Genomic DNA, 18,514 nt, shown 5'->3' on the forward strand with positions numbered 1-18,514 from the left:
CAGTCATTGACCAGCTGTGTCCCACTGTAGAGTTCTAAGAGGGCTTCATTGTAGCCTTCCAAACCTCTCTCTGGAAGTTACATGCATCCCTTAGTCGCTTGATTTTGGCAGTGTACATTTTGATACTGTTTTTCTCTCCTCATGTCGTCACTCAGGTCAAGAAGATCATGAACCAGGTGTTTCAGTCCTTGCGGGGAGAGTTCGAGCTGGAGGAGTCTTACAATGGCAGGACCATTCTGGGGACCATCATGAACACTATCAAGGTACAGCTGGCTCTCGATTGTTTCATCGAGATGGGTATCTTGTTGCTCAAGTACCGTCTAAGGGATCCTGCGTAAAAAAATGATTCAAGGCTGTTCATCAGTAACTAGGATGCCTGGAATGACTTACCTGCACAGATATGGACAGCCTCCTTTGAGAGGAGGAAACAAAGTCATTTGAACTGAAAAAAACTAACTGAAAAACAAAGTCACTTGAACTACATGACCAGTTGTGTTAATAGGAGAGCTAGGAGTGCCTGGGAGTGCCTCTGTTTCCAGTCAGTGATCCTCTCCTCTTTCTTGGCTTTTGAACAGATGGTGACTCTTCGGCTGTTAAACCAACATGAGCGAGAGAAGGGAGAGAGCAGCAATGAAGAAGAGGAAGAGGAAGAAGAAGAGGAGCGACCTCAGAGTGCTTCCGGACAGTCTCAGGCACCCTTGAACAGGGAGAGGCGGGAGCCCCCCATGGTGCCGTCAGAGCAGGTGGTCCAGGAAGCTGCCCCGCTGCCTCCTCAGGCCCTCCCCACTCCCCAGGCTGATGCACAGAGAAGGGAAGGGGAGCCCTCGGAAGCAGAGGCGCGCTCAGAGATAAAAGAACCGGCTTGCCTCCCCTCCCGAAGAGCTCTGGGGCCCCCAACTTCAATTCCCCCTGCGCCTCCAGGCCCTGTGACTGTGGACTCTGCGGGTGAGGAGGCGCTGGCAGCCAGCCCATTGGGAGATGCCTGTGTCGGGGAGCAAGAAAGCTCCACGAGACTGCCCCTGACTTCAGACCCCGAGAAGGTGGACCCGCTGGCTGTGGGGCCTGAAAGTCCAGGAGGAGAGCCTCAGGCTCCAGAGCTCCAGAAAGACGAGGATGGCACTAGCTCCGCTGCTCCCTCCCAGGAGCCGCACGGCACAGAGGCAGCGTCTGCGGCCGTAGGAGCAGTGCCTGGATCCGAACACCGTTCTCAGCATCCCAGGTGTGTTCCCTGGGCAGAGTTTCAGGAACAAGGCGGCTGCGTGTGGAGGTTGTCTCTGGTTTTTCCAGGGCTGGTGACTCATCCTCAGAGCCTGGCTGGCCGATTTGCTTACTCATTCATTCATTCATTCATGCATGCATGCATGCGTGCATGTATTCGTAATAGGCTCTGTGGCAGGCACTGTGGTAGTGTGGGTGGCAAGGCAGAGTTCCTGAGCTGAGGAGCTTACAGTCTGGTGGAAAGACAGACAGACTCTTACACAGTTGAGCTCGAACAGCGCAGCTGTTCCCATAGGTGAGCTGAGCACAAGGGTGCTAACCCTCTGTGTGTAACTTTACAGTTGGCTCATCCCCAGATTCAGCCAGCTGTGGGTCGAGTAGTACTTTAGTGCATATTCATTGAAAAAAGTCTACATATAAGTGGGCCTGTGCAGTTCAAACCTGTATTCTTCGAGGGTCAGCTGTATGTTATAAATGCATGACAAATGCTTCATAAAAAGAAACAAACAGGGTGTCTAATAGAGGATAAAGGGAGAGTTATTCTGCATCAGACAGAGTGGCAAGAGGGGCTTATTCTACTTTAGATAGAGTGAGTAGAAGGAATTATTCTACTCTAGGTAGAGTGATTAGGGAAGGATTCTGAGAAGGTAACATTTAAGCTGAGACCTGACGGATGGATAGAAGCCTTCCCTGCCAAGAGTGGGAAGAAGCATTTGCAGAAAGCAAGAACAGCACGTGCAAGGCCCTGCGGTAGGAGGGACATGACACAATCAAGGAAGAAGGCACAGTGAGTGGGAGGAGAGTGGTGTTATGCTGAGGTTGGAAAACTCAATAGGAGCCAAGTCATGTGAGATTTTGTTGTCACTGTTGGAAGTTTGGACTTCAAGTGCAGTGAAAAGCTATTAAAGGGGTTTAAGCAGAAGGGTGCCATGGTCTGATTTACCGGCTTTAAAAGATCGCTCTGGAGACTTCCCTGGTGGTGCAGTGGTTAAGAATCCACCTGCCAGTGCAGGGGACAGTTTCGAGCCCTGGTCCAGGAAGATCCCACATGCCACGGAGCAACTAAGCCCGAGAGCCACAACCACTGAGCCCGCATGCCACAACTACTGAAGCCCACACGCCTAAAGCCTGTGCTCTGCAGCAAGAGAAGCCACCCCAATGAGAAGCCTGCGTGCAGCAGCGAAAACCTACTGCAGCCAAAAATAAATAATAAATATAAATAAATAAATCTATTTTAAAAATTATAAAAAAAAAAATCGCTCTGTAGGTTATGGAGGGAGTCAAGAGTGCTGGGAGGCCAGTGTGGAGAGGGAGGAATTCCTGGGTGATTACCCCAGGATTCTGTTGGATTCTTAACCCAGAGCCTGTGGGCACTGTGGCCTGGAGCAGAAACAACATTTTCCTATGACTTGGTTTTCCTGATTTTTCTTTCAGTCTCTCTGAGGATGAAGAGGATGAACTGTTTAAAGGGACAACTCTGAAAGTTCCCAGGCCCAAAGCACAGGCTGAGGAGGAGGATGAAGACGAGGTGGTAAGGAAGTCCCAGGCGCTGCCAAGTCCTCACACTGCTCCCTGGGGGCCCTTCCCTGCTGGCTGTGAGAAGAGGAGTGGAGTCTGTTGGTGGCCCTCTCCCTGGGCTCTGTGCTCAGGGCCCTGTGGGAGCAGGCTTGGGGTTGGGAGGGGGCAGCTCTGTAAGCATGGTGGGGGTGGTCAGATACCACTTTATTCTTGACAAAGGACCACAGTCTCCATTCATGCAGCAGTGGTTTCTACTTTAAGTAAAGAAAGTCGGGCTGCTTCGTCCTGTACTAGAGTGCTGAAGCCTCAGGCTTCCTCAGCTCTGCTAAGGGATTATATTTTAGAATTGGAAAGGACTTTGATGATCTTCTTGTCTGGCATCCTCATTCACAAACAGACTGAGGCTCAGAAGGATGATTTACCTAAAGCCAAGAGTGAGTTAATGGCAGAGCCAGGACTACAACCCCAGGCTCCTACTAAGACCACCTGTTTCTAAGCATTTTCTGCTTCATCAGCCTGCTTTCCAGTCAGCTGCCTTGTTTTGTCACAACATCCCTGGGCAGAAAATGGGTTAAGCCCTGATAGCGTAGCCTCACTTCTCGGGAACTACTCTGGCCCATGATCAGTCTTCACGGGACCATCCAAAGGGAAGGCCACCAGAGCAGAAGGTACCTTAGTAGAGGACACTCAGTGTGCCTTCTCCAGCATCAATCCCCGCTGCCCCCATGGGACCTGTTCCCTGCCAATCCGGAAGAAGAAGGCCAGGGGCTCAAGTCATGAGAAGAGAGGAGAGTTTCCTCGGAGGCCCCTTAATCCCCCTTATCCTCCTACCTGATTGGAGGGTGTGAGGGAGGGAGGGAGACTAGGGCTAGGAGGCTGTGGCCCTGGGTTCCTGGGGTTTCTTCATCTTGGGATTCTCCACTTGGTCATGTGGCCAAGCCTCTGAACTCGACTCTCTCTCAGATGGTGGGGCCGCGTCCAGAGCCAGACAGACCGCCTCAGGCCACAGCGTCATTTTTTCAAATGTGATTGTATTCTTCCCTGCTTCCCTTCATCCTCCTGCATCCTCTTCCCTGAGGGCTGTCTGCTTCTCTGTTCCTTCATCCTACTCCCACTTTGCCCTTCGACCCTTCCTTTCTGACACGAAATGTGTAAGTTACCACATGAGAGGAAACCTGTCCAATCAGTACACGTTTCTTAAATAAATGACAAAATTAGCCAAACAAAGTTGGTCTTCTTGTCTCTGTGTTGAAAGATTGCCTCCCTTCTCTGACTGCTTGTCTCAGCTTTTCTGGAAGCCTAGGGTTTGCTGGCCTCAGGGTTGGTCCTTTCAGTAAAACCCTAACCAGCAACCTCCCTTCCAACCTGGAGCCGGGAACAGATGCTGGTCACTTCACCTTGCCCAGGCGGGAAGTCCATCTGGTGGTGCAGGGACAAGTGAGGACTGACTGCTCTTTCCTGTTTTGTCAGAGCATGAAGGGACGCCCGCCCCCAACACCCCTTTTTGGAGATGATGATGATGACGAGGACATTGACTGGCTGGGATGAAGACCCAGGAAACTGGTGCAAAGGTTTCTCTACCAACCTTTCCCTAAGCATGATTTTGCACATCCAGCCCTGGGTCTAGACGAGCCACAGGGTGAGGTGAAGGTGAGCATCCTGAGGACAGTAGTTCAGATATCTGAGTTAGCCGATTTCTGAGCTCCCGCCTGGCCAGGTGAAGCAGAGTGTGAACCTGTCTTCAGAACGCTGGGGTTGTCAGCAGCCCGCCATGGTCCTGCCTCAGAGTCCCCCATGGAAGAAGGGCTGGGGGGCTCCCCTTCAGCCAGTCCCTACAAGAGTCCTGCCCACTCCCAAGCTTTTTATTCTCTGAACTCTCAGACTGATCTGCCTCTCAGTACTCAACTGTGTCCCAGCAACAAGACTGTCACCTGGGGTTAGGTCTCCCTGGTAGAACCGAGGGTGGAGTATACCATCTAAACCCGGTTCAGTTAACAGCCTTGCCTGCAGTGCTGGGACATATATCTTTTCTCTGCCTTAAAGCTGATATAAGAGGTCAATGAATATTTGAAATTAACAAAACTAAAATAAATGTTTGCAATGAAACTTGACTCAGGGTGAAATCGAATTTGGTTCTGAGGGCAGTCTGTGCTCTCTGGGAATCTAAGGGTAGGAGCTGTAACAGACCTGGGTTGGTTAACATGCATGAAAGCATTGTGACATGTTCCCTTTGGTACTTAACCCTGGAACTTTTAGGCTTTCAAAGAAGGTCACCACTCTGCTATCCCAGCTCATCCCAGCTACTTTAAGGCTCAGGGCAGCAGGGTTGTCTGAGGACCAGTCCTGTCATCCACTGGCTCCTGCAGGTGTAGTCCTACACCCTAGGAAGCCATGCAGAGAAGGTGGGAGGGTCCCTGTGTTCTCTTGTCATCCATGATGGCACCTGAGAGATTGAGTCTTCACTTTGAGAGCACCTTCCATTCCCTCTGAGTTTAGGCCCAGGACTAATGTAGGGAATACTGAGAAAATATCTGTGGTCATTTTACTTATTCCAGGATTTTCTAAAGACCATGCAGCAGGTCTTCAAAAAGTAGAATAATTTTTGTTTGTTTTTTTTTTTTTTTTGCAGTACGCGGGCCTCTCACCGCTGTGGCCTCTCCCATTGCGGAGCACAGGCTCCGGATGCACAGGCTCAGCGGCCATGGCTCACGGGCCCAGCCGCTCTGCGGCATGTGGGATCTTCCCGGACCGGGGCACGAACCCGTGTCCCCTGCATCGGCAGGCAGACTCTCAACCACTGCACCACAGGGAAGCCCAAAAAGTAGAATAATTTTAATAAAAATGTTCCCTGATTTGAAATGTTTATAAGATAGGAACCTGAATTCCACTCCATCTGACCTGACATCATCCTTTTTGATGACAGCTTTGAGTGTGTCTCCCATTTGTGGGCCTGGGAGGCAGTAAAACCTACCATTTACTAAACTTTGTTGTTCAACAAATAGGCACTGTTGTGGAGTACTTTACCCAGACTGTCTCACCCCCAGCAACCCTTGCAGGAGACACTGTTGTCCTTGTTTTATAGAGAGACTGAGGCTTAGAGAGGTAAAGTAACCTGTCCAAAGTTACATAGCTAGTAAGCAGCAGGACAAGAATTCAAATCCTGGTCATTGGATTCCGGAGCCAGGGCTCTTGGCCACCCCAGCAGCATTCATCTTGGGTTGAGGGAGGAGGGCAGTGATGTTTGTCAGAAATACACGCTCAGCCTCAACCCTCATCTGAGTTGATGAACAGACTCCAGCCCAGGCTGCCTGGCTCTGCATCCTAGCTCTGCCACTTATTAGCTGGGTGACTTTATTTAACTTCTGTGTGCCTAAGCTTCCTCATCTGTAAGACAAGGACAGAAATACTTTCTACCTTATTGTGGGGATTAAATGAGTTAATATTGTAAAGTGCTTAGAACACTGCCTGGCACATAATACGCACTATATAGGTGTTTGTTAAATTAAAAAAAAAACCAAGTAGAGAAAATACCACCTTTTGTGATTTGGCTCTGAAGAACGTTGACTGTGCCTACTTAACTTGGCCACATAGTCCATTTCTCTAGAGCATAGATTTTTTTTAAAAAGCCCTTCACGCTGTGAAAGCCTCAGATGTATTACTGCATTTAAAGAGACTATCAGGGACTTCCCTGGTGGCGCAGTTGTTAAGACTCCGCCTGCCAACGCAGGGAACGTGGGTTTGAGCCCTGGTCCAGGAAGATCCCACATGCCGCGGAGCAACTAAGTGCATGTGCAACTACTGAAGCCCGCATGCCTAGAGCCTGTGCTCTGCAACAAGAGAAGCCGCCGCAACTAGAGAAAGCCAGCACACAGCAACAAAGACCCAACGCAGGCAAAAATAAATAAATAAATTTATTTAAAAAAAAAATAGACTCAAACTGAAGAGGTTGCTGGTCACCCACCTATGGAGAGTCTTATCTCAGCAGGGCCCGAGGGCAGGGGTGGAGCCTTAGCTGGTCAGGACACGTAAGTGGATGCCAGAGCCTCCATCAGCAAGACAAGAAATCTTATACTTGTTGTGACGCTGAGCAGCTTTCTAACTGCTTATTTGGGGAGAATGCACTGACTGATCAATACTGAAGGCGTCACGTGCTATACTTTGTTACAGCTATTTCTTACTGTAAATTTTTAAAAGTGGTTTTGATATATTTTTGCTTCTGCCCTCAGGGAGAGAAGGTGCTAATAATTGTGCTGACACGGGCGTTTATAGTCCATGTGACATTTTTCTCATAGCAGGTTCACCATCAATGTCTGTTACATGCACAAAAGAATGGTTTGTTGACTAGGCTGGCATTGGGGGTGTCTGCCTGAGGGAATGGTGTTTCAGGGCTGGGTTTCGCTGAGCACAGAGTTGTCCTCTTAGCAGACAGACAGACTCAGTCTTTGGACAGCCCTACTGCCAGCACTACCAGGCAACTGGCCCCACTCAGCTCCTGCAGTTGTTATCAGGGTTACATGAGCTTGCTGTGTGAATGAGGAGAAACAGAAAAACAGTCACAGACTATTTAAAAATATATATTTATTAAAATATATTTCTTTTTAAATTCTCAAAGCTTCAGACGATCTTTCTTCTAGCCTACAAGGTACCTGAATGTAGACGTTACAGTATACAGCAGTGATTTTCTCTCCCTGGGTCTGTTCTTTCCTTTTCTTGAAAGTGAAAAGGTTCACGTATCTGAAGAGCCCCACCTAACTCTACTAGTGCAATGCTTTGGTTTGACTGCTTTATTGCATCTTCAGTCAGTACCCCCTGTGGCTTACTCAGTATTTTAAATGGATGAATCATGTTTCCCTACCAGATCATTATGGGTGAGCAGTAAGTAATAAATAAAGAACATTTGTATTGAATATTGTTCAGTGCAGTTCTTGGTTTTGCATAGAAGGAGGATCAGGATAAGGGGGGAATTAAGGCCATGAAGAGCTCCCTGACACCTAAAGCCATTGAAGTATCATCTTCCTGCAGGCAGTGCTGTCTGATGGGAGGAGCTCACTCTATTTGGAGGATAGGTGAAAGCCTTGCTGACAGTCCTGCTTTTCTGCCTTTAGTCTGCTGTCACTCTCCCCCCAAGAAAGGGAAACAGGTCCTGCAGATGCTGCCATCATCATGAAACCTGCCCCCCGGGTTCTGGTCTCTCCGTCCACCCTCTGGTCACAGCACCCTTCTTAAGGCACAGAAACACTATGTTTGGGCCCTCTGCAGCCTGGCTGAGGAGCTACAGTGGCCTCAACTCCAGGGAGCAAGTGCTGGCTTCAGCTGAAAGTTTCCAGGAGCTGGGGATGCCGTGAGAACAGCCAACAGAAGAAAAAGGAGATGTGGGGCTGGAAGTTCAATGTCTGGAAGGAGGGGCCCCAGCTCTCTCCAGCTCCCAGAGCCTGCACGCTGTCACCAGCTAAGTCATGCTGAGAAGTGGATAGGCTAGGTAGTAGCCCACACCTGAGCCCAGGACCACGCCGAAGAAAATCCAGGTGTTGTAGGACATAACAGCCAGCATCATGAAGTAGCCGATGACCACCTGAGCGACATGAAGTAGAGACTGGCTGAAGTGACACAAGAACCACCTGGATAAAAAGGAGAGCCAAGTCAATGTTGGTAATGAGCTGGAAGCTAGGAGTTGGTGTCAGGGAGTAGAAAGAGCAGCTGAGTTACAGGACTAGCTTATTTATAATTTGTATGCTCAACCCAGGAGAGATTTCTTTTTAAAGAGACATATCAGAAAACAGTGATTGAGAGGGGAAGAGGGACCTGTGCAAGGAGTTTAGGATAATCACTTCTCCACCACATTTAGCTCTGAGCTTCCTGGTATCCAGGGCAAAAAGGGAGAATGAGATATGTAATCTGTCACATCTGACAAGGGATAATACAAAATCATCAGTAAGGCAGATTTTTTTTTCCTGAATCTACTGTGAGAGGCAGTATTACAATGGAAAGAGCATGGACTTTGTTGACAGATTAATTCCTAGCTCTGCCACTTACTAACTGTGGCTTAGCACAAATGTCTTAACCTATTTGAACTTAAATTTCCTCATCAGTAAAACAGGTAAGAAAATACGTCCCTTGCAGCGGGGTTGTGACTATTTGAGGCACTCATGTAAGAAACAGGCAGGCCCGTTAAGCACAGCTGGAGCTGCAGAGAGGGCAGAAGGGGGATCCTAAGTGGCTGTCCTATCAGAACAGGAAGGGAAGAAAGGAGAGAGAGGCCACCCCCGCCTCCACCACCAAGCTGGATACATTGCTGACAGCAATTCTTATTTGTGGGGGGACAGCCACAGGTCCCATCTTGGGTTTGGAAGCCTTAGTGACCTAAGGAAGCCTGCTGAGATTTGGGGGAGGGCTGGGTGGACACCCCTGTTGCTAGACTGAGGCCTGCACCAGAGTCCTGAAGATTGGAGCCTCCCACGTGGCTGTTCAGAGAGCTCCAGCCTGGGCATTAGGAGACCTGGGCTCTAGCTCACGTCACTACTTACTAACCGTAAGCACTTCAGCAAGTCCTGGTCCTTCCCTGGGCCTCAATTTCCTTTCTGGGAAGTGGGGCTAAGTGCCCTGTGGGCCCAGGCTAGCTCTCAGGGTGAATGTAAGAACTCTGCCTTCCCCCCTCCCAACCCCCGCCGTCCCGGGTCTGTTACCTGAGGCGGGTTCTGCTGACGTGGGGGGAGTCTGAGCTTGTAGAATTCTGGTCTGTCTCTTCAATGAGCTGCTGGCTGGTGGAGATGGACAGGCTTGTCAGGGCCTGGTGGAGCAGCCTGGCTTTGCCAACCTTGATGCCTTCATACAACACAGCCAGGAGCAAGACGACCAACACCGAAAGGGCCACGCCTGTCAAAGGAGGCTGGGTTACAGAGGCCCAGCCAGGCAAGCACAGCTCCTCTTCTGCCAGCTTACCTGGGGAACTGGCACAGGAGGCAAAAGGGTACCTCCCCCAGCCACTGTGAATCCATTCCTTCTCCCTCCCTCTCTCATCTTCTTCCCCACCCTTGCTGGGCTCAGAACTTCCTGTTGCTTTCCCCCTCCAGCCCTTTCTTGATGGGGGTGGCCTACTGGAGTGTGGCTTTGAGATCACGAAGAGAAGCTTCCCGGCAAAGCTGGGGGCCGGTGCCGGGGGTGGGGGGGATCGGCGGGAGCATGGTGAGGGGCTTGGTGGGGGGAGAAGCCATCTGTGCCCCACTGCTCCAGCTGCGCCCCAGCAGGCAGCCCAAGTCTCTGTGCTGACTTCTTGTTAAGGAAGAAGCATGTATAGCAAGTTCCTGTTTACGTGTGCATATACAGAAAAGTCTGGAAGGAAGGAGATACGATAAAGGAGTCATAATTATCTCAGCAAATTAGGATACAGTTTTTTATTTTCTGTTCACCGAATTTCCCTAAGTTTCTACTGTGTACTACTTTTGTAATAGTGGGAAGAAACCAGCTATTTTACAGAAAACATTAAGTGCTTACTAGAACTGCTGTGTAAAATTAACTGCTAATTGCTACTTCTCTTTTACAAGTGGAGGGATACTAAGTGGTCCAGCTATAGTATTCTGGGGGGCCTCCAGGAGGAAATCATCTGCAAAAGATGCAGGTTTTTGAAATATAAAATTACAGGTAATTGCATGCACATGGTACAAATTCAAACAGTACAAAAGGGTATACAGTGAAAAGTAAGTATTCTTCCCAGCCTAGTCTCCCAAAACTCCAATGCCCCTGTCTAAAGCAGCCTCTGTGTATATAGCTTTCCAGAGATACTCAATGTATATATAAACCTCTGTCTAAATGACAGCACCCTATCTGTGCATACTCTTCAGCATCTGACATTGTCATCCAACGGTACATCGTGCATGAGTTCCCCTTAGTTCACACAGATCTACCTTATTCTCTGGCTTCGTAACATCTGTGATAGATTAGATTCTCCAAAGATGGCTACCTCACTGTATCTCACCCCACATGTTCATCTTACAATGTCAACACTCCCGCCATCAAGTGCTGTGGTCCACGTTCCCTCCCCTTTAGCCTGAGAAGACCTCTGTGGCTGCCTCAAGCAGTAAAGGTGGAAGTGATGTTCTCTGATTTCCAAGGCTAGGTCTTAAAAACTAGGCATGAGTTTTTGTGGGGTTTTTTGTTTTTTTTACCTTGTTCTCTTTCTTTTCTTCCCCCCCTACCTTTTTCTCCTGGGACACTCATTCACTCTTGGAACCTAGCCGCCCTGCCACAAGGACCTCAGCTAACAACACCTGCTGAGAGTCCCAGCTTACAACCAGCACCAATCAGTAGACATGAGAGTAAGTCTTCAAGATGACTCCAGTTCCAGCCACTGTCTGATTATACCTGCATGAGAGACTTTGAGTGAGGCCTGCTTAGCTGAGCCCAGTCAACTCAGAACCTTGAGAAAGAATAAAATGACTGCTGTTTTAAGCCACTAGGTCTACCCCACAGTAGATTACTGGAGTGGTAACACATTGTAGGGAGGGCCATAGTTCATTTGATCAGTACCTGCAATGATGGACATTTGGGCTGCTTCCAGTCTATTTTTATTTTATTTTTTGAAGGTACTCAACAAAATTGATTGAATGAATAAATTAAGAACTAAGAATTGACACTTCCAAAACACTGCAGTCTTTAAAATTGTTTTAAATGGACCTCAGCTGTGTAGAACTGGATTATTCATAATCTTTGCCTTTGCCACTATCATCACTGATGTAAGAACAGTCCTCTTGTAGTCACTTGTATTTTACAATCTGCCTAGCAAGCTATAGTTAACAAAATCACATGTACTATTTCAAAATAACTTTTGAGAAACATGTATTATTTCTATTAACAGATGTAATAACAGACTTCAATGCACTAAGTAACTGAATAAAGCTACTCAGCTAGGAAATAACATATCCTACTCCGTTTCTAATGCCTGTGTTCCTTCTACTAATGTTACAATGCCTTTCATAGTCCATTCCCAGGTTTTAGAGATCCTGGTAGGTGGCTGATGTGTACTGAATATTGTGATCAATGCAATTTCCATCCATAGGTTGCCAGCAGAGATTATAAAACCAGAAAGTAAAAATGGCGACACGTGGAAGAACACAAATATGAATCGGGTCTAAAGGTATATAGGAGGAGAAAGTAGAAAGAGCTAGAAAGAGCTAGAAGGATTGGAGAGAATGGGCAAATGGGAGATGTGGGCTCCTAACAGAGATAACTGGATCATGGGAGTGAAAGCTCTCATCTCACCAGCCTATTTTTTAAATGCAAGTACTTAAGTGGAAATAAAACTCCATCATGAATTAGTGCCCGACTCTGCCTTTTCAAGTTAAAGGAATACTCTTCTCATCTGAGGTCAACGGCTGCAGCAGCTGCTCTGGGCTTCTGATCTGATGCTGGACAGTGAACCCTGTATAAGGGAGGTGCTAAGAGGTAACAAGAGGCTTTGATCTAGTTCTGGCTCTGATGCTTACTTACTCTGTGTGACCCTGGACGAGTCTTTTCCCCTCTCTGGGCTTCAGTCCCCTCCCCTGTAATAGAGGGGAAAGCTGCACCTCCTAGCCTCTCTCTGGGCCTTTGTGAGCATCAGTGAGATAACAGAGCCCTTTGCAATCTGAAGGGCAGTGGTTCCAAATGGAATTATAAATGCAAAGTTCCCGCTCAATGTTTATGCAAGAGGAGTCAGGATCGCTAAACTGTCCACCGAGAATAACAATAACGAGAACCCAGGTTCCCACTGCCTGGAGGTACAAGGCTTCCCAATTCTTACCTGCAGGACTGTGGACACTCCAGAAATCAAAGAGAAGCACTACCTCATCTGAGAAGATGAAATGCATCTGAAAGAGAAGGGACTGCATCACAGGGGGCTTAGGGCAGTGGAAACTGTGTTCCCTAATGCTCTCCAGCAACCTCTTGTAAAGGCCCAGGAAAATGAGGTCACTGGACTTAAGTGCTGGAAGGGCCATTAGGGGCCATCAGGGCCAAATGAGGCCAGACAAGGCAGGGACTTGCCCAGGGTCCCACAGTGGGTCAGCAGTACAGCTATAGTTGAGCTGGCCCTGTTCCAGGTAGAAGTAAGGTGTTGGTGGGGAGTTGCCCATCCTCACTGGGCCAATTGGGTCACAGTGCTCTCAGGTCATGCTGAGATGACTCCCCTGTGCCCTCCAAAGCCAATGGGAGAAGCACTAGACTGAGGAATGACTACCTCTTCTTACCCCCTGAGCCCCAGCTGTTCTGCTCCAGCAGTGTTTATCATGAAAGGGCCCAGGGACAGCTGTCTTCAGTCTGTACCGCCCACCTGTTGGCCTGAAATTCACTAAACATTTGCTGAGCCCAATTGTGTGCCCAACATTATGGACAAAGGTTAACGTCTCTGCCCTTGATGAACGCACAGTCTTATAGAAAGAATGAAGGTAGAAGCAATGCGTGCACAGCATCTGTCTGAAGGCTCTTCTCGAAAAGCAGCTGGTCCACCCTGTGTTCAGGGTGGCATCAAGGGCTTTTCATATATTATCTCATTTCACCAGTCTTCCGTGTGACAGGGCCAATTAGATCCAGCTTACAGGAAGGAAAACGGGGAACCAGGCTCTGAAAAGTTAAGTAATTTGCTGAAGGTCACAAAGCTAACAAGTTGGCAGAACTGGGATTCAAACTCGAGCCTAGTTAGATCCAAAGCCCTATCCATCTGTGCTGCCTCTCAATGACCAAGAAAGGAGAACAAGATGGGAACTGAATGGTGATTCTAAATGCCTGTACCAGGCTTAATGACTATGTTTGGCAAGGTTAAAGCCAGAGAGATCAATCAGTTCACCCTCTCAAGGAACAGAAGTTTCCCTCTTGTCACAACGTAAGACCTCAGCCAGCAGAAGCAGCTCTAGAAACACTGTCAGTGCTCACCCAGCTGAGGAGATCCTGGCTGAGATCCTGGGGTCAGCTGGTGGAAGCCTTTGCCTTCAAAGACAATGGCCAAATATTAGAATCCTCAAACGCCAGAGCTAGAAGTGTCCTCAGAAAGTTGTTTTTTTTTAATTGAGATATAATTGACAAATAACATATTAGTTTCAGGTGTACAACATGATTCGATATATGTATATATTGCAAAATGATCACCACAAGAAGTCTAGTTAACATCCATCAAGACAGTTACAATTTTTCTTTCTTGTGATGAAAACTTTGAAGATCTACTTTCAGCAACTTTCAAATATACAGTATTATTAACTAGTCACCATGGTGGTACATTACATCTCCAGGACTTAATTATTTTCTCAGAGAATTTTTAGTCCCCTGGTTTTCACTTTTTTTCCACGGGACACCAGCAAATAAAATCTTCCTTGTAACTCCACTATATAAAACGCAGGGCTCTGGGTGAAGAGGGGAGAGACATGGGAGCTCTGCTGAAATTCAGTGTGGAAAACATTGATCTAGTCCAATTCTAGTCCCTTTCTAACCCCTTCTCCTTTGCAGATGGGGAAAAGGAGTCCCAATAGGGGAATGGATTTGTCCGAGACCTCATAAGACGAAAATGGAAACCTAGGCAGTCTTTTAAAAATCCTGTTGAATAATTTTAAAATAAAAGTAGCTTTTTATCTCCCTAGTATGAAAGTGATACTGGCTCAATGTAGAAAGCTGAAACAATACCAAAAAGAAAGTAAAACTCATTTTGAGCCCTACTACCCAGGGACATGCCGTGTTAAGATTTCAAAGAGAATATCAGTTGAGGTGGCAAAATGTTCACAAAAGATTAATATGCAGAAACACACGGGTACGAATAATCCTGTGAAATTCCATTTATACTGGAGGTGCGCTCATGCAATTTCAGAAGCCTCTGGCACCTTCTCTGCAGGTGGGGTGGAGGGAGGTGCTTCTACCCCTTCTCTGAGTTCATGTGATAAAGCAGTTGGCATGACTGGAATGTCCCCTGTGGCTAATTAATCAGAGAGGTTCCATAACTGGGTTCCTTCTGTCATCCTTGGGCCTGAGCCAGCTATCTCTGGGGCCCCAAACAGTTTTTGCAATAGACCTGAACACCCACCAAACAGTACAATTAATTCAATCAATAAGCATTGCTGTGCTGGGGATGCAGGTGCTGGAGATAGAGAGATAAATGAGACAAGTCCTTGGCCCCCAAGGAGCTAGCATCTGTTAGGGGAGAGGGAGTGAACAGATATTACAACGGGGTGTATGTATTCAGCAAGGGGGAGAGGCACAGGGGAGCCAGCTGGGGTACTGGGGATGAAGACCCCTGGGGGACACCTAACCCATCCAGTGAGGCAGGTGGCTAGGACATCTTCTGAAGCAGGAGGCAGCTAGGGGAAGATGGACAGTCCAGTATTTCCAAGCTGAAAGTGTCCATACAGAGTGTCCACCCCACTGGGGAGTAAGGAGCCAGGGAGGGACAAAGACTCACCTCTCTTGCCTTTTCACAGCAGACAAAGATTCAAATCAGCACACCCTGACTTGGAGCTGCAGTTTTCAGTTAAATAGTCCCGTGGTCAGATATGCAAGGGGCGGGCCTCTCATCCTGTTTCACTGCTTAGGATAAATCCGGGCCTCCAGTAGCTGAGTTATCTGCTCCTTGTTCAGGGCCCCACCCTCCTAGGGAGGGGCTGTGGTGAAGAAGAGAGCAATCATGGGACTTGCTTTCTTCTTTATTTTCTCATTTGGGGTTACTTACACTTTTGCCCTCAGTTATAACCCGAAGAGTTTAGAGGAAGATTAAGGTCGCTGTCGTGCCGCTGACTGGGGATTTTTTTTTTTTTTTTAATTATTTGGCCGCGCAGAGTGGCATGTGGGATCTCAGTTCCTCGGCCAGGGACGGAACCCACGTCCTCCGCATTGGAAGCGCAGAGTCTCAACCACTGGACCACCAGGGAAGTCCCTGGGTAACTTTTCACATAAGCTCTTCCCATCCGTTTCCCCTTTTAGAGGACCGGCAGGAGGGGGGTGTGTGCGTTTGACTAAATGACGTGCATTGGCTTCCTGAATCTTCAATTCTACGACATTCTTCATGGGATAAAGAAAATTGCGTATATGATTTATTCAAAGACCAAAGAGGTTTGCAAGCTGTCATTCTCTCCAGCCCAGGTGAACTCTACCAAGAAAACTGGTTTATCTGAAACGCTATTTCTAACCCAAGTGTAGGGAAGATGGAAAGTAGCCGGCTCTGGTTTTTTTTTCCCCAAAAGAATCAGACCACGAACTTGCAAGACAGGGAACCGGTCCGGGGGTGTGTGCGCGCCCGGCCTCAGGCTGAAATGCTCCGGGCATTCCCTCTTCGTGGGAGCCTTCCCAGAATCTCTACCAAGTCACTGCGCCCAGAGCTGGGGACCCTCAACTCCGTCTTCACCCACCGCGCCCCGACCCTCAGCTGCCCCACAGCTGCGCGTAATGACTGCTCGTCGAGCGGGACTGACTCCCAGCAGGAGGGACAAATAAAAAGGAAACCCCAAAGACGCGGCCGGCGCTGCCTCTCGCGTGCCCCCAGCCCTGTTCCCGCGGTTGACAAGGCTGCCAACACACCCCCTCACCGGCCCTCGGCCACGGGCGGCGGGCACCTCGGGATGCCAGAGGTCGGCTGCTCCTGGGACCCCGCCCCAGCGCCCACCCCGCGTCCGCTCCTCTCGGCGGCGCCCGGACTCACCGCCATGGTGAGCAGGCTGGGCGGCCAGGCCCCGGAGCCGCGTCTGCTCGCTCGGGTCTCCGGGCTCCAAGTCCCGCCCGCAGCCGCCGGGATCGCAGCAGATGCCGCGCAGTCACGTGGCCGGGGCGAGGCGCGCGCGGGCGCCTGGGAGTTGTGGTCCCCACGGCGCGCCCCACTCAGCGCGTCCTCGGGCGCACCCACGTGCCGGACCCCCTGCCGAGCCCCAGGTCCCAAGCCAAGCGGGTCGCTGGGCCAGAGCCGCCAGCACAGCGGACTCCCTCCTGCCTTCCGTTTGGCCCCATTCTGTTTTGCACTTGACTTCGCAATTATCATAAAAAGATTTATTGCTTGTTATAATAAACCGTACGAAGCTTAACACATGTTGAGTTATATATTGAAGAGTCCATCCTATGGACTTAATAGAAACAAATTAGAAGTAAATTAAAGAAATTATGCCCTAGACTTCTAATGTAGCCATTCTTCTTTTTTTTTCTTTTCCAATCTGATAAGTGAAAAGCAATACACAGTTGTAAATTTAATTTGTATTGCTTTGATTACTAGGATGGGAAACTTTTTTCTTATTGGTATTTCTACTTTTCTGTATTGTTTGTCCATTTCACCCATTCAGTTTTTTGGGGAAGTTTTATAGGGGATGAGGGACTTTTAACAGTATTTAATTTAAAATATATTTAGTATCCTAAATATATTTAGAAGAACTCTTTGCCAGTCCTTCTATGAGGAAAGTGGCTTCTTAGAGAAACCTTTCCAGAGACCTTGAACCTTACTAGCAGACCTTGAACCTGGAGTGTGACCTCAGTTCAAATCCTGAGCCAGCAAGAACTGGCTATGGGACCTCCAGCAAATGGCTTTATATTTTGAGCTTTGGTTTCCTGGTCAGTCAGTAAAATGGAAAGAATAGTAGAATCTATGTCATAGAGGTATTGTAAGCCTTAAATGAAGTCTTGTGTGTTAAATTATCAGCATAGAACCTGGCAGTGGGAGCTTGCTCAAAAAATGATAGCCATTGTCATCGTTAGCAGCAAATATTTCTGTTCTGTTGTAACTCAGTAGGACCCTATGGGGCCTTCCAGGGACAGACCCCTCCCAGCATGTCCTCTGTCTGCCTCTTCTTTGTAGAAAAGCTTTAGTCTCCTAAGCCTCCCCTGACTCAAGAATTAGTGATTGAAAGGGTGAACATGTAGTGACAAAAATAGCAGTTGGGCCAGGAGAAACAGGTAAGAATTTAAACAGTAAATCAGCCATGTGGCAGTCACAGAATCTTTTTAATTCCTCCCTGAAGTACCTAGATAACAGTATCTGATGCAAATTTCCTGAGTTGTTTTACCCCAACTAACAGAAGAAGTTGACTACTAGATGATCATGAGCATGGAACCCCCAGACCCACTGGAGCCTGAGGATTAATAATGTTGACCCCTGTGACACCAACCTGTTACCTCACCATCAACCAATCAGAGAATTGTGCACCAGCTGATCACACACCCTGCGATGCCCCTCCCTCACCCTGCCTTTAAAAATGCTTCCCTGAAGCCCATCGGGGATTTTGGGTCTTTTGAGCGTGAGTTGCCCTGTTCTTCTTGCTCAGCCCTGCAATAAACTTATGTCTGCTCCAAACGCCGATGTTTTGGTTTCTTTGGCCTCACTGTGCGTCAGGCACACGAACTTGGGTTCAACAACACTAAGAGAGGAAGCCACTTCAACGGTCAAGCCACTTGCTCAAGGTCACACAGCTTCTAAGGGCCTCAATCTGAAAGACAGTGAGGGTTGAGGGAAATCAGGGATTGGGGCAGCCTCGGGGAAAGAGTACAGGGCCAGCACTGTGAGGAGGTCTGGGAGGGAGGGCCGCTGCTGTCAGGGATGTGCTAGGTGCCATGGAGAAAGCAATGGGGAGAAGAGGTATTCTTGAAGCATCTGGACTCCAAGGGCTTGGTGATTTGGGTGTAATTTCTCACCTCTCTGGGTCTTACCTGGGCAACAGAAATAAGAAGACTTGACCTTCACACTGGCAGGCACCCATGCACTCCCCCACTCCCCCAAACCCCATCAAAGGATTTTCAACACAGCTTTATTCATTTACTATTTTTGTTGGCTTTGTTACAATCTGATGACCTTCAC

At 48.4% G+C, this 18,514-nt stretch overlaps 2 protein-coding genes across 7 annotated transcripts in view; one reads left to right on the top strand and one right to left on the bottom strand.

Moving 5' to 3' along the window:
* Positions 1–5,027, top strand: part of FKBP15 (FKBP prolyl isomerase family member 15) — a 55,812-nt gene extending 50,785 nt beyond the window's left edge. For 3 of the 4 annotated variants that reach the window (XM_082656156.1, XM_082656157.1, XM_082656159.1), the window contains 3 exons: positions 156–263; positions 576–1,219; positions 2,653–4,179. In XM_082656156.1, coding sequence (XP_082512282.1) covers positions 156–263; positions 576–1,219; positions 2,653–2,950 — 1,050 coding nt within the window. In that variant the 3' untranslated portion in view covers positions 2,951–4,179. Of the gene's footprint in view, positions 1–155; positions 264–575; positions 1,220–2,652; positions 4,180–4,206 lie in introns of those variants that run through there. The other variant, XM_082656158.1, reaches the window with a different exon arrangement.
* A 1,003-nt stretch (positions 5,028–6,030) lies between these two features.
* SLC31A2 (solute carrier family 31 member 2) lies at positions 6,031–16,457 on the bottom strand. 3 transcript variants are annotated; one of them, XM_082656836.1, is made up of 6 exons: positions 16,382–16,457; positions 15,149–15,347; positions 13,639–13,692; positions 12,512–12,578; positions 9,420–9,609; positions 6,031–8,354 (listed from the first exon to the last, which is right to left on the bottom strand). In XM_082656836.1, the coding sequence occupies exons 4-6, from the start codon at positions 12,576–12,578 to the stop codon at positions 8,186–8,188; spliced, it is 426 nt and encodes a 141-aa protein (XP_082512962.1). In that variant the 5' UTR covers positions 13,639–13,692; positions 15,149–15,347; positions 16,382–16,457; the 3' UTR covers positions 6,031–8,185. The 3 variants fall into 3 exon arrangements, with proteins under 3 accessions (XP_082512962.1, XP_082512961.1, XP_082512960.1); XM_082656835.1 differs by lacking the exon at positions 13,639–13,692; XM_082656834.1 differs by lacking the exons at positions 13,639–13,692; positions 15,149–15,347 and having other exon boundaries at positions 16,382–16,437.
* Between the last annotated feature and the right edge of the window lie 2,057 nt (positions 16,458–18,514).

Source organism: Grampus griseus (assembly GCF_964374135.1).
Source record: "Grampus griseus genome assembly, chromosome: 6".
In the NCBI taxonomy this organism is placed as follows: domain Eukaryota; kingdom Metazoa; phylum Chordata; class Mammalia; order Artiodactyla; family Delphinidae; genus Grampus; species Grampus griseus.